This window comes from Chrysemys picta, chromosome 5 (genome assembly GCF_011386835.1).
Source record: "Chrysemys picta bellii isolate R12L10 chromosome 5, ASM1138683v2, whole genome shotgun sequence".
NCBI lineage: Eukaryota > Metazoa > Chordata > Testudines > Emydidae > Chrysemys > Chrysemys picta.
In genome coordinates, this window is record NC_088795.1 from 28,596,357 (window position 1) to 28,623,459 (window position 27,103).

The 27,103-nt window shown below is 43.8% G+C and overlaps 1 protein-coding gene and 1 long non-coding RNA gene across 5 annotated transcripts in view; one reads left to right on the top strand and one right to left on the bottom strand.

Annotated features, from left to right (window-relative positions):
* Positions 1 to 27,103, top strand: part of LOC135983892 (uncharacterized) — a 63,828-nt gene continuing 36,725 nt past the window's right edge. For 2 of the 4 annotated variants that reach the window (XR_010601714.1, XR_010601716.1), the window contains exon 1: positions 1 to 99. This is a non-coding gene — a long non-coding RNA (uncharacterized LOC135983892). Of the gene's footprint in view, positions 100 to 12,383; positions 14,533 to 27,103 lie in introns of those variants that run through there. The other 2 variants (XR_010601717.1, XR_010601715.1) reach the window with 2 other exon arrangements.
* Positions 3,791 to 26,826, bottom strand: LOC101948797 (all-trans-retinol dehydrogenase [NAD(+)] ADH4). Its single transcript, XM_005278478.5, has 9 exons — positions 26,632 to 26,826; positions 19,327 to 19,428; positions 18,614 to 18,755; positions 13,903 to 13,990; positions 12,157 to 12,388; positions 11,246 to 11,506; positions 9,135 to 9,270; positions 6,717 to 6,855; positions 3,791 to 5,814 (listed from the first exon to the last, which is right to left on the bottom strand). The coding sequence occupies exons 1-9, from the start codon at positions 26,647 to 26,649 to the stop codon at positions 5,790 to 5,792; spliced, it is 1,143 nt and encodes a 380-aa protein (XP_005278535.1). The 5' UTR covers positions 26,650 to 26,826; the 3' UTR covers positions 3,791 to 5,789.

Consider the following 27,103-nt stretch of genomic DNA (forward strand, 5'->3'; position numbering starts at 1 on the left):
CTCCCCCTTAGGGCGATGACTGAAGCATCGCTCCGCCGGCGAGGCGCTGGGCTGCTGGTTTGCTTGCAGCGGTTGCCCCAGAATGAATTCCGGAGCCCGGTAAGAAGCATCAAGGGCAGGGGAGTCTGCAATGCAAATACATGGGCCCCACAAAGTCTCGCTGTGTTTGAAACGTCAGCAGGACTGTCCGGACGCTAAAAAGTTTCCCGGGGAAGGAGGGAAAACGTGACCCCCCACTAGTGTCCCACCCCTACCCCCGTTTGTCCCTGGGCAGTGTGGTTGTTGTTATTGTGCAGTTATGCATCAGATATAGCAAAACTCACACCTACATCTACAAGCAACGAACGGGGAAACGCGCCCAGGGTGTTCTCATGGCGCTCTGTGTACAAGCTAGAGGTGTTCATAAGACATGGTGACTGTTCTTGAGGAAGAACTTCCAGCCTTTTCCATAGGGGGAAAGGGTCTGCGGAACATTGGAAAACTTGGACATAAAATTACCTGCTGCACTAGTAACAATATTGGTGTGGCGTCAGATACAGTACTACAAGCTGGCCCCGCCCCTACAGGGTGCTCCATGCAGAGCCCTCCTGCACCTACCGGGACCTGTGTTGTGGGAGAGAGTGGCTAGTAGGATACCTTTCTTGAAATGCATAGCTAAAAATAATAACAACAGAGCACTGTTCCTGCAGTGGGAGTGGACAGAAACATCTGCCAGTCTTGTCTTTATGCCCCCCCAATCTCATTCTTGATACCCCCATATCAAGATTCACTAGTGTCTCATGTTGACTTTTTAAAAAAAAAAGTTACATTGAGAGACATATGTATTTCTCTTTCCTGTTTATTGCCAAGGTTATTTGCATGAAAATAAGTTGCTGTTACTTGGAAGTTCCGTCATGGTTGCCATCCATTGTGAATTTTACATCATTATGTTGCAACATTATTTTGTTCTTCAGAGTTGGTGCAGTAAGGGGGAGCCGAGGGTTCTACATATCATCATGGTGTTTCTATGTGTCATCATTTGTGTGGTCACATGATTGAGTGTTCGTGACATTTTCACACTATTTTGAGATTGTCTCATGATATTGTGTTACAAGCATGTTTTTGCATTACATAGATTTTCATTATTCCCCTGCATAAAGCCATAGTTCCTTTTTTGTGACATCACAACTGCTCCCCACTCAGGTATTATTTCATTCATGTAATGCCTATCCTAAACTGGTCGAAGAGAACCCTACCCTTCCTTATTTAAATCTCTCTTCAAGATTGTTTTTATTCCCATGATCTCTACGAGAATGAGTGCTTATATGCCTGCAAGGCCATGGGGTATAGCTGAGGTGTTCTTTTATTTTTTAAATATATAGTATGTATATACTGCAAATTATTACCTCATATAGAGACTTACTGGGCTATGTAATTAACATTAGATAAGGAGAGGATTCCCCACTCTTGTCCCTCCCCTCCATATACTCTGTGACACTCTACTCTCGCTATTCTGATTTCTTTTCTGACTAGCAAAATGCAGTACTAGATATATGGGTATTTATATCAAGCTGTCCTTCCAATACCTCTGTGAACACCACTGTCCTAAAGTAACTGAAAGTATCAAGCAACAGAGAGTCCTCTGACACCTTTAAGACTAACAGATGTATTGGAGCATAAGCTTTCGTGGGTGAATACCCACTTCGTCAGACCCATGTCAGTATCAAATTGGTTATAGATCTTGGACAGATCTTATGAATTTCCTGGGTAGGCAGGATCCCCCAGACTATGTAATTTATCCCAACATACCTATCAGAACAGCTGTTTCTGTCCACCTTGAACAAAAATTTCCAGGATCAGGCTAAAAATGTCTTTAGTATTTTTGGGGGGGGGGGGAAAGGGGAGGAGGCAGAATTGTATAGCCATAATATGCCTGGCCATATGACACTCACTTTAAAGTGACAGGTTTCAGAGTAGCAGCCGTGTTAGTCTGTATCCGCAAAAAGAAGAACAGGAGTACTTGTGGCACCTTAGAGACTAACAAATTTATTAGAGCATAAGCTTTCGTGGACTACAGCCACGAAGAAGTGGGCTGTAGTCCACGAAAGCTTATGCTCTAATAAATTTGTTAGTCTCTAAGGTGCCACAAGTACTCCTGTTCTACTTTAAAGTGAGATGGCCCTACTTCACATTTCTTATTGGGCCTCCAGACTCAGCTTTCTTAAGGTCTGGTTCTGTATCTTAGGCTACGTCTTCACTACGGGAGGGGGGAGGGGGAGGGTCGATTTAAGATACGCAAATTCAGCTACGTGAATAACGTAGCTGAATTTGACGTATCCAAGCCGACTTACCCTGCTGTGAGGATGGCGGCAAATCCACCTCTGCGGCTCCCCTGTCGATGGCGCTTACTCCTACCTGCGCTGGTGGAGTACAAGCATCGATTTGGGGATCGATTGTCGCGTCCCGAGACACGATAATTCGATCCCCGAGAGATCGATTTCTACCCACCGATTCAGGTGGGTAGTGAAGACGTAGCCTTAGTAAGTTCTGTCTGGTTAGAGCTGGAATTGAAAAACACTTACAATTTGTCTGTTGGGGGCAGGCAAGGAGCATCAGATAATCCTCAGCTCCGAAGGTACATGGTACAGCAAGGTACATAATCAGGCTTCATGCTACACCAAAAGGCGAATGAATACCAGACTCTCCATTATTCCTATATGGTATTACCAACAATTACTCCTTCCTTAGAAAATGAGTTTTTGGGGAGGGGGGGGAATGGGAGGGGAGATGAATAGTTAGAGACTTTGTACTTTTTACCAACTGTGATTCTGATCCAGCAAGTTGTTCCAAGCAAGTGGACCCTTGTGAAGCCCCTCAGACTTCAGTGAGCCTATGTGTGAACGCAGCCATCCTCATGTAAGGGACTACTTGTATAACTGGGGCCTGTATTTGAATGGGAGAAGCCATGTGATGTACCGCAATGAACTGGGCTAGGAGCCAGGAATGCCTGAATTATCATTTCAACTCCTCCTACATTAACTTTTTGCATTAGAATTTTGGTGGGTTTTTTTTTTTTTTTTTTTTTTTTTTTTAAAGAAACTCAGAAAAGGTTGGTCTTTCTCAGGTCAATTTTGGGTACATTACCCGAGTGAAACACTAACCATCCAGGGAGAAATTCAAAGACCACACTATAAGGTTATAGGCAACAAAACCATACCCCACTTGAATTGAAGCCATACTTTTCTTCCCAATGGAGATTAATTCATATATATCTTAAAGTCTTTGATAGGCCTTAAATATGATTTTTGTTCAACCCAGAAACCAAAGAAATTTTAGAAACGGAATATGATCTGGGGAACTCTACCATTATATATTGACAACCTGTGTTTTATCCAAGGCCCTGACCAATCAGTGGTCAATATGATGTACTGTAAGAGCAACTTGTAGTTGATGAAATGTTAGCAAAACTCCTATTGGCTCAGAAGGAGAGGATTAGGAAGTTTCATATTTTTTTACACACACAGACCCAGGAAATGCTAGTAATCGGATAAGTCTACTGGAAACAAATTGCCGTGTGTTTGTAATATGAAAAAATCAAATTAGTCCTGCATCTTAAGAAAATTAAACCATAACAAATTGTACCAAAGAGAAAATAAAATGAGCAGTAGATGTCACTGTAATAACTTGTGTGAAATGTTAACTTAATTGCATAACGTTTCCTCACAGGAGCACTTACAGAATTCTTAAAACTTTAATGTTTTTAAAAAAATAATAATTGTAAAATTTAGTGATAAAGTCCAGTGACAAAGACTGCTGTTTGTAATAGTAATATTTATTTTTACCTAGTTTTAGATAGTTGTTACTTTTATGACATGCAGCTAAATAAAACAAAATTGGTTATTCAGTCAAATTTGCAAAACTCGACAGTAATACTCAATAGTATGGAGATTAGAATTCATTTATTTATAACACAGAAGTGAGATGTTAATGTGCTAGTTAATATTTTAGGCCCTGGTCCTAAAGAACGTATGCACATGCTTAAATGTGAATTGAATAAATCAGTTGCCCTGAATAATTCAACAGTATCGGTACAGGGACATGGGTGCTGGAGCAAGTTTTATAGTGGGAATATTGAAAGCTAACAAAACTGTAAACATGATGGAAGCTCTGCATTCAGTTCCTATTATTGGAGCCGGGAGGGATGCCGTATCTCCAACACCAGTAGTTCCAGTGGCCCTGCATTGGTGGAAAGTTAAGAATGTACATAGAGTTTGCAGGATCAGTGCCATTGATGTTATTTAAATGTTTGTCATAAAAGTGAGGTCCTGGATATTTCCTCTGTAACTTTCACTGGGGGCTTGCCTAAACAGGGAAGTTTTATCATTAAACTGGTATAGTTAAACCAATATAGTAATACCAGTATAAACCTTGTGTAGACACTCTTATTCCAGGATAAGAGTGGCTTTTTTGGTTTTGTTTGCACAGCTTCCCAAGTGATACAAGCTAAACCAAAAATAGCCCTCTTACATTGGAATAAAAGTGTCTACACGGGTTTATATTGATATAACACAGTGGTTTAAATGCACACCTTAACTTATACTGTCATAGCTTTCCCACATAGACACAGTATTGCCGAGTCTCATGCCTTTATCCTGAGACACATGACTGTGCCCCCCCCCCCCCACTGCAGGAGCTCTTGTGATGATGCAAAGAGCTCCTGCACCCATGAAGTAATTTTGGAGATGGTAACTACACGCACCACCCTCCTGTTTCCAGCAGCAGCCTGATTCCCTGTTCCCAGCAGCTGCCGGCTCTCTCCCTTCCTGGTCTCAGGTATCTGCTTCTCTGACTCCTGCCCCCTCCACCACTTCAACAGGAGAGATTGAGTGCTCTACCCCAGAATGCCTAATAGCTCAGTGGTTACGGCACTCTTCTGTGATAGGGGAGACCCATGCTCAAGTCCTCCCACATCTCAGGTGAGTGCCCTAACTGCTGCGTTATTGGTTATGATAGAGTGGGTATCTCTGTCTCTCATTCTGTTTTTTTCCCTTTGGGAGAAAGGGCTGGCCTGGCTTAGGCATCCAATTCCAGAAGGTTCATGAATGTGAATCCCTAGTAGTGGAGTTAGGTGCCTAAGTTCCCTGAAGGAGCAGGGCTTAGGCCACACTCTTCTTCTCAGCATTTCTTACTGGCTACCTTAAGCAGTTCCCCACTCACTTATCGTGCTGGCTTCTGTGAATCCCTTTCTTAGGTACCTAACTCTCCCCATGCATTGTATAGAGAATCTATATGCCTAACTCAGGGCTGAGGATACCACTGGGTGGCAAGTTAGGCTTTACAATGCTCAGTCCCTTTGTGGATCTAACCCTTAGTCACTTTGAGGCTGTTTGTAGTTTTCTGCAAGACGATGCCAACAGAAATGGAATGGAATGAAAACTCTTGGCATAAAAACTAAAAAACACATTTTATATAGTTAATTATTTCATTAATATTAGATTAGATTCCGTATACAAATCAAAAATAACAGCAGTGTTAGCAAAAAAGCATGTTGCGCTAAAGTGACCCACTGTTTACACATCCATGTATAAATATTATGTATTGGTATCGTACACTTCCACACACTTATGTCTGTGTTTACAGCTACTGTCTATTGTGACCTTTACTTTCTACCTATTCCATATTATCATGTACTGAACATAGGTACTTTCCTGAATATGTAAAGAAAAGATAATTGAGTCATTAAGCAGTGAGGCAGCCTGAGGATAAGGCTTAAATTCATATGGGAGTCTGCAAAAATGTAAGTTGAATCCTTAGAAAACCAAGACGGTTCTGTTGCTGCAAACAGAAAATAGAAAAATTTATCAGCGTTGTTCATTTGTAACTTTTTATTTAACATTTGTGCATAACATCTACATATGGACAATGCTCACTTTTTACCTTACGTGACTGCTTCTGTTTAAACTCAGCCATTCCCACCTCTGTCAGTTGTTGACCGACTTAGCAAAACTATTCTTGTGCTGGGAGGGTGAAGTGCTAGGATTCAGAGGTTGCTGCTCTGATGGGGTGCAGGGGATGCTTGGGGTCCCTCTTAAAATTGTCCCCACAGCAAAGGGGAATTTGGGCTAGTTTCCCTGCCTTGGATAGAGTCACCTCCTCTTTGCTAAACCTGTCCGTGCCACAAGTAACATAATCCTGTGGTGGAATGTCACTAAAATACTTGGCAAGACAAATTTTGGCTTTTGCAATAGGCCAGATTGGCCCAGATGGCAGTGGCCATGGCGCCTCTAAAATGTCCCCTCACATGCACCCTTCAAATTGCACAAGTTGAACACAGTGCTATGCTATCAGTCTACTCAGTATATATCTCAGGAATAAAGTATAAATATTTCCAGCAAAAGCGTAACTTAAAAGCTTAAAAAAAAAAAAAGGTTGGTTTGCTCAGTGCTGATACCTCCTTTTTTGTTTTGTTTATAAGAAAGTATTTTATTTAAATGTAGATTTCCCAGTCCCTCTACCCTCCTCTATGGAAGCACATGAACCCCTGCCTGATACATTGGGCTGACTAGGAAACTGTTTGGGGGAGCCCCTTGAAAACACTATCTGATCACCCTATCAGTTGTGCCTCGCTAAGTGAGCAGCAGGAATAAGGCTTTTGCTGGGTTTTTTAATGATGTTTTGTTTTGAAGGTGCTATATCAGCAAAGATAAGGCTGATTTAATTTCTTGATAACAACCTACCTCTTCCCCTCATACATAAGATCAAAAGCATCATTGATTTTGTCGAATGGCAGAGTGTATGTCACCAAGGCATCCAAACTGAATTTCTTTGCCATATAATCAGACACCAGCTTTGGTATAGAATCTACACTCTTCCAACCTGCAACAAAGCATATAACACCCCAAATCAAACAGGCTGTATTTACATAACTTGGTCATAAAAAAGATAATTTTGGTTCAGGAATAGCAACAGAAAATTAGTCAGGGAAGTACATGTGTGGTCAGCACTTCATTGAAAAGACCAAAGTCATTCTTAAGTGGAGTTGATTTGCCTCCTCTGGCCCAGGAGGGAGTGCAATCTGCATCCTCCTGCAACTGTGTCTTTGGGAAGATTGACTTCCAGGAGGAGATATTTGCACTGTGATTCTCCCCTTGAGTTCCACTGGGAGAGGTCAGGATTAATTTATGGCAGGGACTCTACGGATGGTACCTCTCTCCCCAAAGGCTCCCAAGAGGTATTCTGGATCAGCGCATGTCCTAGGCACACTTGTTATGTCCTCTCCTAAGCAGGCCCATCACAATTTCTGGGCTGTGCTGGCTGCCTCCAGGTTCCCTGTGGGGACTGAGGATGCAGGCAGCCTATGTCATCTCAACCCATCCTTCTCATTGCACTTTCCACTATGGGCGGCAGCTGGCATCCTGGATCTGCTGGTATTCCCTGGCAAAGCCCAGGCCATGAAAAAAGTCACCTGTATTTTCTATGAGGAGAGGAAAGTAACAGCGGCATGGTCATTAAATCAGCGCTCAACTTGAATATTTTTTCCGGTGAGGTTTTTTAAACTACCCCTGTTCTCTCCAGTTACTTCTAGAATTATCAAGTGGCACAACAGTTTTCAGGTAGGAGAATATACATGTAAATTAATTTAAGTTCAGAACAATTATTTAAGACTCTCTCTTGCTTAAACCATGAAGTATACAAGGTTGTAGTTTATGGAGCTGTCAGTCATTAAAAAAGCATTTAGAGTCATAGCTTACTCTCATTCCATATGTGGAATGGCCATTGAAGTCAATGAGGATTTGGCACAGAAAAATAAAATTGTAGGCAAAATGTCATCAACTCAGGAGGGGTCATTCACATACTTCATTTCACAGAATGGAGAGCCTGGTCTCTCTAATCTGTTAGGAAGCGAGCCACCACTTCTAAAACTAGTTGTATAATTTAGAATAGTAATTTGTTTTTGAAGATCTACAAGTTTGATAATATTTGTATGTACAACAATATAAATAATATCCTTAACTGATTTCGGGGTATATCTTATTTAATAGCCATTTAGACTCCTGAGGTACATATTTATACCATGTTCATCATTGTGGCATCTGAGCCTTAAAAGACCATAACCAAGTAATCAAGTGGGTGACATTTACCACTGTGCAGAGGGCCAGCATGAGGCCTGTGCACCAGTTCAGTCCCACTTAAACTTTGCTTTGAGGGTGTGAGTGGTGAATAGTCCTTGTGCTGGACTTCTGCCATGGTGAATTACTCCTGTGATTCTTTGTCTTATGGTTCTCTCTCCCCTCCTATGACACTGAAAGTTAAATTGTGTTGTTTACTTGGCTTGTTGTGTTAATTGTTATTATTGCTGAAGGCAGGTAGGGTGTAGAGATGGGCTTGTGCCTTTGGAAGCTGAAAGCAGTGATCCATGATCATCCTGACCCTTTCAGGAATTGAGTTCCAAAATCCTGGGCTGGCTGCTGAGAGAGCTCGGTCTCCCGTCCTCGTGAGGTTTGACTCTGATAGCTTTTTTTGTTTTGAGGAGCACAGTTATCTTTGTGGTGGAGGAGGATGCAGTTTGTCAGATAGATCTGCTTGTGGAAATTTTTGAAGGGTAGGGCGATGAACTTGAATTTGATCCACGGTTCAGTAGGGAGCTAATGTAGTGGTTGAAGCTCAGGGGTGAAGTGCTCCCTGCGGACCAATAATTCCAATCTTTTCTGATGAACATAATTACAGTGATTCACAGCTATATAAAAAGGTAGGGTGAATATACTAGATCTTGGACTTGCAATTTTTGGAATTGCTAAATTTCAAAGGCTTCAGCAGCTCCAGATACCTCTCCCCATTCTCCCCTTGTGAAATGTCTCACTGCTATGGTTACTCTCTTGTATGGAAACATTCTGTTTTTCCTATAAAAATAGAAGATGGCAAACAGCTTGGCTTCCAAGAATGCTGTCTGAAAAGGGGGCAAGATTGTGCAATTTTGGATTAATTTTCTTGAATTGGATGGTAGATAGTTTTGTTTGTTTATATTTTGCCAAATGTGGTGGCAAAACAATGGCCATCATGTTTTGGGAAATATATCTTAGATCTCAGATGAGATGGATATAACTGTTCTTCCACCCTCCCGCTTCCTTTTGGCTAAACTATGTGGGAAAACTGACCTCCAAAGAAAGTGGCATTTATTTTCTTTCCCATTATCAGCTGCATTGGAAAAACCGGGATTGATTGTCCACCCAAAGCCACTCCAACAATCGTACAAGTTCCCCAGCCCACCGTGGTGCACTCCAGGGCAGCTTTCTGAAAGACAAAGCAAACTCAGATTTAAAGGGCAGAAGATGAATTCATTACTGCTTGTGGGGTCAGACTTTAGGCCCTTACTCAGTTCATAGTTCACTAAACTTCCATGGACTTTAATGGGAGTTTGAGTGAGGACTGAGATACTAGCCCTGGGGTAAGAGGTAAATTACTGTTACGGATCAGAAACTGGCTAATTTCCAGAAAACAAAGAACAGGAAAAATGGTAGTTTTCATCATGGCAATAAATGTGTTCGAAGGTGCTTAAAATGAAAAGATCCCTCTCCCCACCACTGCAATTCAACTAGACATAAAGGTGTTCTGAAAATCTGCAAAACAAGTAAGATTGACTTAACATAATTATGCAGAAAGATTGCATGAACTCTATGCCCTCCAAAAAGTCAGAACTGTGTTTAGTCTTACCTGAACAATACCATGATCACCTGTCTTAAAGACTATGATATTTTACTGTAATTATGCTTGTTTTAGTAGTTCAGTCTTATTTCATTTGCATTAAAAGTCAAATCCTGATTCTAATAAAGACCATGACAGTACGCTCATTGGGTTGAATAGAACCAGAATTTGGCACTGGAATCATATTCTTGTAAATGATAATACTTCATGTGACACAGTAATTTGGTTTATAGAGGCTATCCCATGATTTCTTAACTCATGAATCCAAAATTTTGCTGGGAGATAGGATAAATGTTGCAGCTCTGTGGTATACTTGGTACCAGTCTGTATGGGTTAAGTAGGATGTAAGAAGTTAGTAATTACTAAATAATTAAAAAGATTGAGTAATGTAATAGCTTCAAAAAGAAATGTTTCTGGCTTGTGAAATGGCACCATATGAATCTATACAATTCCAAAAGTGTGTATAGGATAACTTTGTATGCACCCCGTTGGGGGCAGCATATAAAGGTGAGGAGAACTTACGTTCAGTCTGTGTTATTGAGGGCTGGAAATTGAACTTTGAGGTTACAGATTTGCTGCCTGATCTGGAGACCTTGTTGATTGGGGAAGCTAGTGAGCACTGGAGAAGATGCTGAATGGAAATGCTTTATGTAATGGCTTGCTTATATGGTTCTCTTTCCCAAACAGCAGGATGGGCAGTGTCTGAGTTGGCATTTAGTGGGAATAGGTGAGGTTGCCTTTGGCTTTCCATATGATGCAGTGGCCAGATGAAGGCATGTTGCTAGATCACAAACCTGCACAGAGCTAGGTACCAGGGAGTGAGGAAGAGGGCACAAGGACCTTCTTGTGTCTCTGTGCAGGGGCCAGGAACAATCTTGTTCCTTGTTCTTCAGGTTTGAAAGAAGAGGGGAATTCTGACAGCAAAAGCCATGCTAAGAATCCATCCCCGAAAAGGAGCCGGTTTCCTGTTCTCCATTAAAGCGTGCAGCAACAACAGGTGCCTTGTGAGCTCCCTGGGACATTTTGCTTGCCTCAGAAGCAACACCTCAGGAAGTTGCAGCTAGGAAGTGCACCCTTCAGTAACCGCTGTAAAGGCACTGTACAACCCATAGAAATTTAATATTAGCATCTTTATTCTTGTAAGTTCCATGTCAGGAGTGTACCATATTGGGAAGAAGAGCCATTGGGGGAGACAGTTATTGGGAGGATCTTTAGAACATAACACTTGGAGGGTATTTAATTGTAATGAATGATTACTGTCTGTTTTAATAAAAACAAAAATCTCAATATATCCGACTGTTTATCCCATCTAAGTGTTCTTATCACACCTATTACTGCTGTAACAGAGCACAGACCTAGACCAAAATATACATACTGTAGTGGAACGCTAAACTGTGTTATACGGTTCAGTCATTAGGTGGCACTGTGTGTAAAATACCTTATTTAAAGCTAACCTTAGCCATACCTGGCAAAGCAGTAAAGGATCTTATGGTGAACACATCTGGTGTGCATAAGCAAGCTCTGTGACCAGTCCATATCTGGTGCAGAAGAACATGACACATACCATGACAGCAACATTACCGATGCATTCAATTGCAAAATCGACACCACCGTTGCTGATTTCAGTTATAACCTCCTGAATGGGCTTCTTGAAATCCTGAGGATTGAGGCAGTCGGTGGCTCCTAACTCTTTTGCCAATGAAAATTTATCTTTGTTGATGTCAATTGCCAAGATCCGAGAAGCTCCAGCAGCTTTACAGCCCATGACAGCTGACAGGCCGACTCCTCCCAAGCCAAAGACAGCACAAGTAGACCCAGGTTCCACCTGCAATAAGAAGAAAGGTTAGGGAATGGCTTTAGAACTCTGGAGACAAAAGGAGCTTTCTAAATGTTTGTCTGTGATCTCCGGCTCATGTCAATAAACCACATCAAATGCCCAGGTTGGATGGGGCCATATCCTTTTTATTGTTTGAAAAACATAAGAAATGATCCACTTTTTGTGTGTTTGATATCAAGACCTTCGATTCATGACTCACCCAGACCACACCTCTCAAATGGAACTTGGTATGTTGGCTTAGTGTTCATTACTATTAATTAACACCAGAAATGTGGAAACTTGAAACTGAGGTTATATGTAAACTGCCAAGTACGGTTTTGTTTTTAAAACTAGAACTGTACTAAAGATTTTAAAAATATATAAAATGCTGTGTATATATATATAGAAATACAGTAACAATACACTATGTAAAACTTTTTTTAAAATTATTTTACATTATACATGCATTATATATACTATATAAAATGGTTGTTCCAGAAGAGCAAATTCTTTTTTTAAAATTAACCTTTAGAGACAATACTGCTCACTTTTTCATGTGAGTAAACCTACTGAATTCATTACAATCATGTGGAACAAGTTCCTAATCAAAGGGACTATTCATGTTATTACAGTGAGTAGTTGAGCCTTAATTAGCTCACCTTGGCAGTATTGAGGGAAGCCCCATAACCTGTGGAAAATCCACAGCCGATCAGACAGACTTTATCCAGGGGAGCAGCAGCATCAATTTTGACAAGAGAGGTTTCCGCTACAACAGTGTATTCAGAGAAGGTGCTAGTCCCCATGAAGTGGTAAATCTGCTTCCCTTTGCAGGTGAACCTGCTGGTACCATCGGGCATCAGGTCTTGATCAGAAATAGGTGTTTTAATTTTGCTAGGGAGACAACAACAACAAAACCGGAATTTATACTTCACTGTCCCCTGCTGTCAGCGTCCCCCTACTCTGACTCACCGTCCTTCTGCTACTGCACTTGAACAAAGTTTGTCAATTTTGCCAAATGGTGAGTTGGTCTTTGTGGAATGTGAACAGTAGAGTTTAGGCCAGGAGTGGGCAAACTTTTTGGCCCAAGGGCCACATCTGGGTATGGAAATTGTATGGCGGGCCATGAATGCTCATGAAATTGGGGGTTGGGGTGTGGGAGGGGGTGAGGGCTCCAGCTGGGGGAGTGGGCTCTGGGGTTGGGCCAGAAATGAGGAGTTCAGGATGCAGGAGGGGGCTTCGGGCTGAGGCAGGCGGTTGGGATGGGGGGGTGCGGGCTCCAGCTCGGGTGCAGGCTCTGGGGTGGGGCTGGGGAGGAGCGGTTAGGGGTGCAGGAGGGTGCTCTGGGCTGGGACTGAGGGTTTCGGAGGGCTGGGGCAGGGGATTAGGGCCCAGGAGGGGGACAGGGGTGCAGGCTCCGGGCAGCGCTTACCTCAAGCAGCTCCCGGAAGCAGCGGCATGTCTCCCCTCCGGCTCCTACGCAGAGGTATAGCCAGGCGGCTCTGTGCGTTGACCTGTCCGCAGGTGCCACCCCTGAATCTCCCATTGGCCGTGGTTCCAGACTAATGGGAGCTGCAGGGTCGTGCTTGGGGCAGGGGCAGCGTGCAGAGCCCCCTGGCTGCCCCTACGCATAGGAGCCAGAGCGGGGACATGCTGCTGCTTCTGGGAGCCATGCGGAGCGGGGCCAACCCCGACCCTGCTCCTGGCAGGAGCTTGAGGGCTGGATTAAAACATCTGAAGGACCGGATGTGGCCTCCGGGCCGTAGTTTGCCCACCCCTGGTTTAGGAGGAGACCAACCATCAAACTCATTTTCATGTCTGTCCTGAGCAAGGATTTTAACTGGGGTCTCCAAATGTTCTGCTAGATTAGTGTGCTACCTGGCTCCCAACAGTCACATATTTTAACTAGATACTTGAGAATAAATTTCCTATGGCTATTACTTGGATTTAAAAGCTGGCAAAGACCAATGTTTTATTCATTACACTTTCTAAGTGTCTGGCAAGCAAGATGACTAGAAAGTGAAGTGTTCTCTGACCTGACTCCTCTTGGCACAAAAAGGGAGAGGAAAGCCCCCGCATTTCCCTGCAGCGTCTTTCCCTGTATGGCGGGAGACCCATAAAGAAGTGTAGCTGGCTCCTATACCATCATTCTCACCCCAGTGTAAGAGACATGTTAGGGGCAGGAGGGATAAGGCATGGCTAGAGCATGTGGTGCTCCAGCTACTGCCAGGTGGTGGATGGCCTATCCCAGCTCATGAAAGTTAGAGCAGTCCCCAGGATGAAGCTGCCCAGAGAATCATGGAACTGTAACTGCCTCCATGATTGCCTCTCAGCCCCTCCCCAGCTGTGGCCCAATGGAAAAGCCTCTCCTACTGCTCCCTGCAAGGTAAAATATTTGCAATTCCTACCTGATCTTTTCACAAAGGTTGGTCTTTGGACTCAAGCAGAACTTGCATTGGCCACACTGAGGGACGTAGAGTGGGATAACCTTGTCACCTAGAAAAATCAATATTTATTAGATATTGTTGGTTTAAAGTTATTACCAAATTTGCTGTTGGTTTTTTTTTTTTTTGGATGTCTCATAGGCCCAGCCCTACAAATTCTCCATTCTTGGAACTTCTGTAGGCCCTACATATGTCTAATTCTCTGCTCCTCGTTGTTTTTGTGGATACAGACTAACACGGCTACCCCCTGATAATTCTCTGTTAGTTACTCAACCTCTGGTTTGCTTGCGATGTTAAATATTCCATTCAATATTTTAGCTCACATGACTGACTGTTTCTAACAACATTACTTACTCCATATTACATTGAATGTCTATTTTCCACTCAGTATGTGACTCTGTGACTTAGCCTAGCAGAATGATAATCCAGGTGTTGTTATATTCCCTCTCACACACTAGACACAGGAACAGCTCTACATCTCTTCCAGGCTGGGACTGTATCGACTGACCTTGTGATGGTAGGACAGCTGACAGATACTGTCCTGGAGAGTATATACAGAGGAAACAGGATGCACTGGGCAACCCACAAAAGGGAGTGAGTTTTATTATTAGTTATTAATTGATTTCCAGTACATACTTCTTGTGAGCAGTTAGGAAGGACTTGAGTGAGGAGGTGTTGGCTTGGTGTGAAAAGGGCATTCCATGTATTTTGGGCAACATGGGGGAAGGCACAGAGCTGGGAGTTGGACAGTGACAGGGCACAGAGACTGGCATAATCAGAGGGAGGCAAGGAATGATATAGATGAAAGCCAGAACTGAGTTGGGTAGAGCCTTAAAGGGGAGCACAAGAAGTTTAAATTCTGGTTGTTAGGCACATGGGAAACAGTGGAGGAAGTCAAAGGGAGGGTGAGATGTTTAGATCAGCGGGCAAAGAAGATAATTTTAGCAGCCACATTTTGGATGAACTCAGAGTAGTGATGCAGCAAACCAGAAAAGAGAAGGTTGCATCACTGTGCAGTTGTGTAAAAACAAAACAACCTCCCATCCCAAAAACAACACCAAAAAAATGCCCCAGAGGTTATAGAGGGGAATGGGAACCTGATAGCATTACAATAGCTGATCATCAGATGAGAGAGGGAAGAGCCACCTGCTTTGCTCATTGTCACAGGTTAGCTGGTCTCTGTGGATAGACTGAGACCAGTGCCCTGGACTGGAGTCGGTAAGTCCAATGAAGATAATTAAAGAGGTCTGGGCTACCGCTGGGCCTATTAAGGGCTGCTAATAGGCAGCAGGGAGAAGGAAGAATTGAGATAGGCTGAGCCCTAAGGAGGAAGCTGTACTGGAGTGGAGCTAGCTCAGGGGTAGGCAAACTTTTTGGCCCGAGGGCCACATGTGGTGGGGAAATTGTATGCAGGGCAGGGGGTGGGAGGGGGTGTGGTGTGCAGGAAGGGGCTCAGGGCAAGGGATTGGAGCAGAGGAGGGGTGTGGGGTGTATGAGGGAGCTGAGGGCAGGGGATTGCGGTGCAGGAGGGGTGCGGAGTGCAGGAGGGGTGCAGACTGCAGGAGGGGGCTCAGGGGATTGGGGTGCACAGGGGTGCAGGGTGCAGCAGGGGGCTCAGGGCAGGGGGTTGGGGTGCAGGAGGGGTGCGGGGTATAGGAGGGGGCTCAGGGCAGGGAGTTGGGGTGCAGGAGGGGTGCACGGTGCAGGCAGGGGGTTTAGGGTAGGGAGTTGGGAGGTGGGGTGCAGGAGGGGTTCGGGCTCCAGGATGGCAGAGGCATGCACCGGGGCCAGGGCAGGCTCCCTGCATGCCTGCCCTGTCCCCAGCCCCAGCCCCGCGCCGCTCCAGGAAGCGCTGCGGCCCCTGGGGGAGGGCTCCGCGTGTGCTGCTCTTGCTGTGCCTCCGGGACCTCCCCCGAAGCTCCCGTTGGCCACAGTTCCCCGTTGCCGGCCAATGGGAGCTGCGGGGGACGGTGCCTAGCGGCAAGAGCCCGGGGGCGGCAGGGATGTTGGGCCGGCCACTGCTGAGAGTGGTGCGTGGCCCGCGGCGCCACAGGGGGCAATCCTGCGGGCCTGATCCAAAGCCCTGAGGGGCCGGATCCGGCCTGTGGCCCGTAGCTTGCCCACCCCTGAGCTAGCTACTGTGGGTGGGTCCCTAATAGGGTGACCAGATGTCCCGATTTTATAGGGACAGTCCTGATATTTGGGGCTTTGTCTTATATCAGTGCTTATTATCCCCCATCCCTGTTCCGATTTTTCACACTTGCTATCTGGTTACCCTAGTCCGAGAGCCAGGGACACAGCCCTGTAGCTGCTGCTCTGGGAGGGAGCAGAGCGGAGAGAGGCTGGGACCCTGAAGCCTGGGACTAAGAGCTGAGTTAGGACTGTGTTGTGTTTGTTTGTTAACCTCTCTTTAAAGAAAAAACCTCCTTGCCTGAGACTGGGCATGGCAGGATTAGCTTTGGATCTAGGGAGTAGTGACAGCCCTGGTGACACTCATCAGTTACTTGTTGCCAACCATCCCCAAGGGCATCAGTTTCAGAAGCTGTTCTTTCAAACTTGTGAGTGGAGAAAATTCTGGATCAGTGACTTCAACCAGCAAAAAAATATGGGCAGAGGGAAGAAAAGGATAGAACTTGGGTGTTTCAGCAACGGGAGCAGTGGAGGCCAGTTTGTTCAATCTAAATACACCGAGAGTTCTTTGGCCAGGCAGCATAAGTTTCTATTTCTAGTTTACTCTGCAGATATTTTTCTGTTCTTTCTGTGTACAATAACTGAAGGGGACATATCTCCAGCAGGAGCCATGTGAATTGCTTTGTGGTCTTTCCTTCTCAAATCCTAAACAACTGTAATCCTATCTCCATTAGCTACAATCAGAGTTATTGCTTGTCACAGACTCCTAGAGCTCAAAGCCAGAAAGGAGCACCAGATTACCTAGCCTGACCTCTTGTATATAACAGCCCACCAACAACACCCAGACCCACCTACTAAACCAGGGGTGGGCAAACTACGGACCGTGGGCCGGATTCAGCCCACCAGCCATTTTAATCTGGCCCTCGAGCTCTAGCCGGGGAGCAGGGTTGGGGGCCGCTCCACTCAGCTTCTGGAAGCAGTGGCATGGCCCCCCTCTGGCCCCTACATGTAGGGACAGCCAGGAGCCTCCACTTTGTACACTGCCCCCACCCCAAGCGCTGCCCTGGGAACCACAGCCAATGGGAGCTGCAGGGGCAGCGCCTGCGGATGGGGCAGCGTGCAGAGCCGCCTGGCCGCGCCTCTGTGTAGGAGCTGGAGAAGGGACATGCCACTGCTTTTGGGAGTCGCTTGAGGTAAGCGCTGCACGGAACCTGCACCCCTGAGCCTCCCCCCATGCCCCAATCCCCTGCTCCAACCCTGATCACCCTCCCGCCCTCCGAACCCCTCGGTCCTAGCTCGGAGCACCCTCCTGCCCCCCAAACCCCTCATCCCGAGCCCAGAGCTCTCACCCCCACCTGCACCCCACTCCCCTGCCCCAGCCCAGAGCCCATTCCGACACCCTGAACACCTCATTTCTGGACTCACCCCGGAGTCCGCACCCCCAACCAGAGCCCTCACCCCCTCCTGCACTCCAACCCCAATTTTCTGAGTATTCATGCCCCGCCATACAGTTTTTATTCCCAGATGTGGCCCTTGAGCCAAAAAGTTTGCTCACCCCTGTACTAAACCCAACAACCAAAATTAGACTAAAATATTACAGCCCTCCGGAAACTAAACTATTATGTGCTACAAGCAGAGAATTGGAGGGATTGAAGTGCATCAGTGTCTGAGGCCCCTGCAATAGCTAGGAACTGATTAAGTGAGATATACCCAGATGATTCCAGTAAGTGACCTGCCCCCTATGCTGTAGAGGAAGGCAAAAATAAAGAAATCCCAATGCCACTGGCAACGTGTACTAGCCCACCCTATCCAGCTGTGGCCATCTCTGCTGTTTTAGAATAAGGAGATACTCCCATCCCTCCGAATAAACTGGGAGGGGGAAATCCCTTCCTGACCCAAAGGGATGAGTCCTAAAGCATGAGATTTTAGGAATGTAAGACAAAATGGAAGGACAATCAGGCTGCTGAACCTTGCCCCCATCATCACAAGCAACCCTGTCATGCAGTCCCACTCATAAATTTGTCCAGCTCTGTTTGTTAAAACTAATTAAATTGTTTGCCCCACAACTCCTATTGGGAAGCTGTTTCATAACTTCAGCCCTCTTATAGTTAGAAAACTTCTAATGTCCAGCTTGAATTTGTTCAAGACTGGTTTATACCCATTTGTTCTTGTGCCAGCATTGTCCTTCAGCCTAAATAGCTCTTCATCTTCGCTGGTGTTTACCGTCCTCCTCCGCAATGTATTTACAGAGAGTAATCATATCCCCGATCACATGTAGGGGGGCGTGTAGGAGGAGTTCAGTTTATATGCACTCTTTTAAAACAAATTTACTAGTGCCATGTCTTCTGGCATTTTATCCTCCACAGTGTATAACCACTGAGGTTTAAACTTCTACCCTGGTAGAAGGCCTGGTTCTTCACTGGTTTCAGCAGTTTATACCAGTATAAATCATTGACTTCAACAGTGCATCACCAACATATAGCCCTTGTGTGCGAATGGCGAATAAGGCCCTGACACTGCAATGGTATAGCTAATATCTCAGTACCTGGTTTAAATTTAGTCACTCCTGGTCCAGTGCTCTCCACAATTCCTGCTCCTTCATGGCCCAGGATGACTGGAAAAAGACCCTCTTTAAAACTGGGGCTTACAGCATGAGCATCACTACGGCACACCCCCGTGGCAACAATCTGCAAGGCAGTAACACCTTTACATTCACACTGTAGGTTGATAATGGAGAATTACAACTGTGACTTGAATCAAATTAGAGAGCTACTCTTACCATTGCAATACCACCAAGTTTGATGGGAAATTTGAGCTATTGCCTGGATAGTCCCAAGCACTGGAATTTCATTAGCATTGTGGTTTTGCACGACCCAACCATTGTCAACATGTCCAGTAGAAAATAAACATTTGAATGCCCTCCAAATGCCCTCATTTGGAGACAAACAAGCCCCAAATGTACGACCATTCTCTTCCTTTTTCTTTTTGTTGTTGTTGAGAAGCAACACACAGAGTGAATTAAATCTGATTATCATGATTTAGGGAACACAGTGCACTCTGGCTGCTTTGCCCCACTTCAGCCACACAAAGCAGCTGTCAACCCATCATAAATGGGCTTTTAAGCTGTTTACGTTTATGTTTATGACTGCTTTGCACAGCCACGATATATTGGTGAATCTTAACTGCTTCTTTCAAATGTAATAGCCTTCACTGCTCTGCTACTCTAGTTTTACACCAGTGTCAATCTAGATCGCTTACCTTAACTCGAATTTCCTGTTCTTTGGGTGGGGCGACTTCAACCTCCTCAATAGAAAAGGGGTTGCCTGCTTCCCAGGCAATGGCTGCCTTGCATTTAATAACCTTGGAAAGGAGTAAGTACATTTCAGATTTAAAGATTTTACTTTATTGCACTCTCTACACTGCATGTTGAAAAATGAAGAGCAAGATCCTGATCTCATTCATCCTGGGGTGAATCAAGAATAATTTAATTTAAATAAATGAAAAATAAAAAATAATAAAAATGTATAGCAAATGGAAGAAAAGGGAGGCTGATAGTGATGAATATAAATCAGAAGTTCGGAATTGTAGAAAATTGATAAGGGAAGCAAGGGGAGACCAGGAGAAATCTATGGCTAACAGAGTTAAGGACAATAAGGAGCTTTAAAAATATAGTAGGAACAAAAAGAATCCTGACCATGGTATTGGTCCTTTACTAGATGGAAATGGTAGAATTATCAATAATAATGCAGAAAAGGAAAAAGCGTTCAATAAATATTTCAGTTCTGCATTTGGGAAACAAACAAATGATATATTCTCATCATATGGTGATGATGGCATTCTTTCCATTCCTCTAGTATCTATAGAGGAAGTTAAACAAAAGCTACCAAAGCTAGACATTTTTAAATCAGCAGGTCCAAGAGTTTTAGAAGAGTTGGCTGAGGAGCTCGCTGGACCATTAATGTTGATTTTCAGTAAGTCTTGGAGTTCTGGGGAAGTCCCAGAAGACTGGAAGAAAGCTAATGTTCTGCCAGTTTTTAAAAAGGGTAAAAGAGGTGATCTGGGTAATTATAGCCTGACATCAATCCTGAGCATCTGCTACGGGACTTGATTAATCAAGAATTAAAGGAGGATAATGTAATTAATGCAATCAACATGTGTTTATGGAAAATAGATTCTTTCAAACTAACTTGATATTTCTTTTGGGTAAACATATACATTTGGTTGATAAAGATAATAGTGTCAACGAGATAGACTTCTGTAAGATGTTTGACTTGGTACTACATGACATTTTAATTAAAAAAAAAACCAGAACGATATAAAACGAACATGGCACACATTACATGGATTAAAAACTGGCTAACTGATCATTTTCAAATTGTAAATGGGGAATCATCATTGTGTAGGCGTGTTTCCAGTGGCATCCCACAAGGATTGCTTCTTAATCCAACATTATTTAACATTTTTATGAATGACCTGGAAGAAAACATAAAATCATCACTAATACAGTTTGCAGATAACACAAAAATTGGGGGAGTGGTAAATAATGAAGAGGACAGGTCACTGATTCAGAGCGATCTGGATCACTTGGTAAACTGGACCCAAGCAAACAATATTCAGTTTAATATGGCTAAATGTAAATGTATACAAGTAGGAATGAAGAATGTAGGCCATACTTACAGGATGGGGGGACTCTAACCTGGGAAACAGTGACTGAAAAAGATTTGGGTGTTGTGATGGATAATCAGCTGAACATGAGCTCCCCCTGTGACAGGGTGGCCAAAAGAGCTAATATGATCCTGGGATGCATAAATAGGGGACTTGAGTAGGATTAGAGAGGTTATTTTACTTGCATATTTGGCACTGATGTGACCACTGCTGGAATACTGTGTCCAGTTCTGGTGCCCACAGTTAAAGAAGGATGTTGATAGAGAGGGTTCAGAGAAGAGCCACAAAAATGATAAATGACTAGAGATCGGAAAAAATGTGTTATAGTGATAGCTCAAAAAGCTCCATCTATTTATCTTAACAAAGAGACGATTAAGGGGCGACTTGTTTACAGGGGGAACAGATATTTAAGAATGGATGCTTTGGTCTAGCACTGAAAGGTAGAACATGATCCAATGGCTGGAAGTTGAAGCTACACAAATTCAAACTCGAAATAAGGCATAATTTTTTAACTATAAGAGTAATTAACCATTGGAACAATTTACCAAACATCATAGTGGATTCTTCATCACTGACCATTTTAAAATCAAGATTGGATGTTTTTCTAAAAGATCTGCTCTAGGAATTATTTTGGGGACGTTCTCTGGCCTGTGTTATACCATCAGAATGGTCCCTCCTGGCCTTGGACTCTATGAATGATGGTCCCCAGAAGAAAGGCTGGTGTAACTGAAATCAGAATTGGGATCCATACCATATAAAATCAGCTTGAAGTTGAGGTCTGTGACAAATTTGGAATTCAGATACAAAATAATCTGCATTGTTTAGAAAGACAATAATGTTCCAATCTTTATTCATTTGCCCTTTATGTTTCCATCCCATTTTATTTACATTGTAGATGCATTAAGTCTTACTACTCTGATACAGAAGTATCATAAATACTATGACCCAAATGCAATAGGGCCATCCACTCCCCTTTTCTATGTCATACTAGATGAAGAGAGGCAAAATAGAGCATAACAACCCTGAATTGTGTGCATCATGTAGGTGATGGGGGAGAGCAGGATCAGTGTCATGCTACGACTTAGCCCCTATTGATCATGGCAGCTCTTCTGTATGAACTTCATGTATAGTCAGGCCTCTGTGGCTTGAGGTGAAGCCAGTAGTAGCCACTCTGTGCAATGTGCACCTCTCAGGACATGTGGATATCCATGGGGAAATAACTGCTGAATAAAGAAGAATTAATTCTCTTTTGTACCCTCTAACCACTTGGAGAGGGAGCAGAACCAATAGCAGCACAGCTCCAAAGGGAGTCATGTTGCCTGGGGAAGGGAAAGGGAACTCAAATTGCTGGTTCTGTTCAAAGGTCTCTGTAGAGCCGTTGAGTCTGCTGGTGTTTCCAGCCCTGTCTCTTTTCCTCTTTTCCTCTCCACAGTGTCATAAATGCCTCTCTCTGGAGGGATCTGACTGAAATCCAAAACGTTCAAAGTCACAGCAGCTTGAGTACTCTTTCCTCCCCACACTCCTCCCATGGTAGGACAGCATGTGTGTCTCTCATTCCTTGCTGAGGCCAAGCGGCCACTGATGGACATGAAGTGAGCTTTGCCAGAGTAAAGAATACAGGAATATGGCCTTCTAATAACTCTTACGTTGTTTGAAATGTGTTCAACAATTTAATTCCTCCTTAAAGCTTAAGCATTTTAAGAATCTCCAAACACGGAGCCACAGGCTAATGAGGGCAAATCTGAATCTTTGAAGAACTATAATACATACAGATAAATTATGTGGAAAAATAGTTAATCATTTTCCTTGGGATTTTGAACACTGGTGCTAATAAGGAGCTGCTTTGCTGCACCCATAATACCGGGAGCAGCTGTTATAATCAAACAGAGCAGGGTCTGTGGTAATAGGTTTTTAGAAAGAAATCTATAGTATTGTAAGCATCTAACACATGTGTTCATTACTGTGATTTTAGTAACCTCTTGGCCTATAGTATGACAATAACTTTCTAAGTTACTGAAGCTGTTATCGCTCCTGATCTTTCAGTCCTGACACAGACAAAAGGTCTTGAATGAGTAAGAACAACAGGACAGGGCCGGTTATCTGAGCTGAACCAGAATCATGGAAACCTATAGAATCCTGCTTGTGAAGACTTTAGTGAAAATGCAGCACGCCACTGAATATGGCATAGATATACAAAGCATGTTACTTTGGCTACTGACAATCGGCAAGAAGGAAGTTAAATATAAAACACAAAAATAGCTGAATGAATGAAAGGCAGGAGCCACTCTGCAGCTAGGGTTATCTGGAGCACAGGACGCTCTAGCCATGCCTCCAGTCCTTCTCCAGGCCACGCCCTGACATACCCCCTATGCAAGAGCAAGCCCTATATGTCCTGGGGGTTCACCTACACCAGCAGAATCCACTTGTATCTGGTTGTCAGTTTTAAGGCTGCTCTGCCAAGATGCCAAGAGTAATCCTGCACTGGGAAGGGAAGGTGATATTCAGTCTGTTCTTTTGACAAATATTATAAGGCAGTCTTGGCTTCTATTTTTAAGACTTGTACAACTAGAAATATTCAATAATCTACCCCTTAGCTGTTTAGAGTTATTACTTTTGGCTGAGACCCTGTATTCCAAGTTAATTTGTTTAAGTTATGAATTGATGTTTAGAAAGAAGGATTTCTAGTGACAGTATCCAGATACTATTCTAACTAGAGCAGCCTGAATTGGGTAGTTGTGTCCTCAAAAATAGCTGAGAAAAGACACCGTGTTTGAGTCAATGTGTGCACTTTTTGTAAATGACATTTTACTTTTTTTTTTTCTTTTAGCCAGCTAAGAAGCATAGAAATCAGAGCTGCCAACTGGCATCATTTTAAATGACTGAGAATTTAAAAAAAATTGAGTGAACTGTGACTGACTTACTAAAACCCATTGCAAAATCCAACTATATGGGTGAAATTCATCCCTGTGCAGAGGACCAGCACAGGCCTACAGGGTTAGGGTTACAGCTGTGCCGAGGAACAGTCCAGAGTTGGGATTAGGTTTTAGTTGAGATTTAAGTGGTTGGGTAGGCCTTGTGCTGGCCTTCCGCACAGGGGTGTGAATTTCAGCCTATTGGCTTGATTGATGGTTGCCCTGCACCTTGTGTAGTAATTGACATCAGAACAATTAGTGTGCAAAGTCTTGTAAAAATGCTACCAGGTCAGAAAGGTAGCATTTTATTTCCACTTTTCACTCGCTTTGCACTGAAAGCACAAGGTGTAGTGTGTGACAATTTGGGGACTCTGTCTATGTGCAGCTGATGAATTCTGCTTGCTATTATGAAACTGTTGTATCATGGAATGCCTCTCGGTGGATCATTTGCTGACAGGGCTGTAGCACGTACTTACCAGACCAGGGACCACAAGGTCAGTCTTTAGATCTTAAATGATCACTTATTCAGGTGAGACATAAGGCTGGTTCCTGTCCATGAGGACAGATTTGCAGAGGGAGAGGTCACCTGGCAATGATGTCACCTGATAGGGTTCTGTGGTCACCTGCCAAAGGAGGCTGGAGGTTATAAAAAGAGAGTCCCTCAGCTGCCATTTTAGAGGCAGAGAGAGAAGAGAAGAGAAGAGAAGAGAAGAGAAGAGAAGAGAAGAGAAGAGAAGAGAAGAGAAGAGAAGAGAAGAGAGTCCATATGCAGGAGGAGGGGGGGCAGAGAAAGGAACCTGGACTCTATAGAGGACTCTGGACTTTGCCCAAAGAATTGTCCAGAGTGGTGGGGAAACAGAGGCAGGGGAAATACATATAGGTTTGTTTAGTATTTTGTATAGAATGGTGTATCTCTCAGGTGAAGTAAAGAGTAATGGTGTTTAGAATCCTCTGCAAAACCTGTCTGTGTGTCTGTGGGCTTTCATTGTCATGTACCCTTAAGGAGGTAAGCTGTAAACCAGAAAGCTCACCCCTTGGGTGGGATCCTGGGGAATGTGCAAGAGCTGCTGGGGAGGCTTGAGGGAGAATACACTAGTTTCTGGGCCTAAGCAGTTGGACTGCAGGGTCCCTACTGCCTAGAGGGATGTCAGATACGAGATCTGCGCCAGGAGTGGATGCCAGGAGATCCAAAGTCAGGGACAATGTTTAAACTGTGCCACGTCCCAGCAAGCTAAGGCGTGTGAGATTCAGCTTTTGGATCCCCTCACAGCATAGTATAGTGCAGATGCCTGGAGGTAGAAACTTAAGTGCCTAGGGAACTTTGATAGCAAGTGTAGGTGCTGAGTGAGTTTAGGCACCTACAGAGTTAAGTAGCACCCTAGGAGCGTTTGTGGATTGCAGTGGAGCCTAAATCTGGGGTTTAGGTGCCTATGTCCCTTTGTGGATCTGGACTTCAGATACTGTGGTTATGGGGGGCTACGTTAATACTTTAAAAAGACAGACTATATTTATCTCTGTATGATCAACTTTTCATATAGAATTTTAATCCAGATTCTATTAGGTTTGATGGAAATTAGGAGTCTGAGGCTTTCAATTTAGCTTTCATCCTTTAAATCTTAAAATGTAATTTAAAAAACAGATATGGGACGCAAATATACAGCTAAATTAAAACAATATTTTCTGGATTGCAGAACTTCAGCTGCTTTGTAGACATAGCTACCGAGGTGTTTCAGAGGAATAATCTAACAATCTGACTGAACAATTGTTCAGTTAATAGAACAATTAACATTAACTCAACTGCAGTCCTAATTTAATTTCACTTCTAACAACTATTTAAATTAGGGTTCTGGTTTACTGTGGAACAGCCTCAAGCACAGTTTGTTGAAATGAATTCCTCTTGGCTTATAACTGTCAGGAATGGAATCTTGCAATCAGTTAGCAACCATTGTTGTCCTGTTATTTTTTTCTTGTTGCCATCATCCAGTATTTCATCATAACTCTCCCTATTAGTATTATATTTTTACTGAAATGTAAAGTTTCTTGGAGAAATGTGAACTTGGACAGAGTTAATGGAAAGAGAGTGCCTTGCAAAATAATTTATTAGGTGTAACTGTCAGGACCTAACCCTGCTTGCATTTAAATCAAAGGAAGTTTTCCCTTATGCATGCACTGGCCCCTATCTTCTGCAGTGCTTTGCATTTCAACAATTCCACTGATGTAATGGCCCCTAAGAGCTGTTCCAAGCCATGTTTGCCCCACTCCTTCCTTAGGAGCAACAAACAGATTTCTAGCAAACTTGAGGCTGTACACCACTCTGTTTTGCAGAGTATATTGTTAACGCTAACCAAGTAATAATAAATAATACTAAGACTGAAGGACTGGGCCCCATGCTGCACTTAGCCCTAGATCTGTAACATTCATATACTATAAGCCATACTAACATTCCAGGGAAAGAGTTATACTTCTGACCAGGTACGCAGTACAACAAAATAACAGGGAATAAAAGTCAAACCATGGCTTATGTCGGGGCAGCACATGTACCAGGAATGTGCTCCATTCTCTGATTTGCCACATTTTGTCCTAGTCCAATTTTTTAAGGTTAGATTTAATAAAAACCCTTTTCTGTGCATCTTAATTTCAGAAACAGCTTCTCTGCACAGTGGTGCACATTCCCTACGTTGCAGCCCAGGAGTATTGCTCTCAGCCTGACCCTGCTACTCTCCATCCCAATTGTGTGGTCTGTCTTCCCCCCAAATCCCCAGTGAAATCAAGGGAACACCAGGACTGCAGCATCCCTTACTTTACTCTCCACTTACTGCGCTCTACAGTGCCCCGAGCAGGGGACATGAGCCACCCTTGTCACTGCTGCAAAGGAAGAGTGCACCATGTGGTACCTGCACAGCACTCTGAGCAGATGTACCCATGCTATGCAATCAAATAGGAGGATTGGAAATCAGCACCAAACAAGTGTACACCATTGTCTTACTTTGCCCACAGTGCTCATCTTCCTCCCCTCTGGAGTCTCTCTCAGGAAGGAGTCTGGGCTCAAAGAGTCGTGCTCAGATCAGCAGTGCTACCAGCTCCACAGGTACAGCCCACAAAAGTCTGTCTGTCCAGGGAGCAGCCTACACTGCCTTAAATAGTAGCTAGCATTTCCCTCATTCCACTCTCCTGTCCCCTCCTACCTCAGCACTCCTCCCCTTTCAATACTCATCTCCGCCCCTTTCTGTACTTCCTTCCCTGTACTTCCCATGATTTATTCAACCTTTTGTTTGCCTGAGATGAGAAATATTAAATATTCTAGTTCACAAAAGCAACTGTTTCTAACTCCATGGTAAACTACCAATGAACTTCTATTAATCCCATACATGTTTCTATGGCCTAGCAAAATAATAAAGGTGCTGTTCATGCTGCATATCAAATACTAAGCAACAGGAACAGAGATACATCTTCACTTG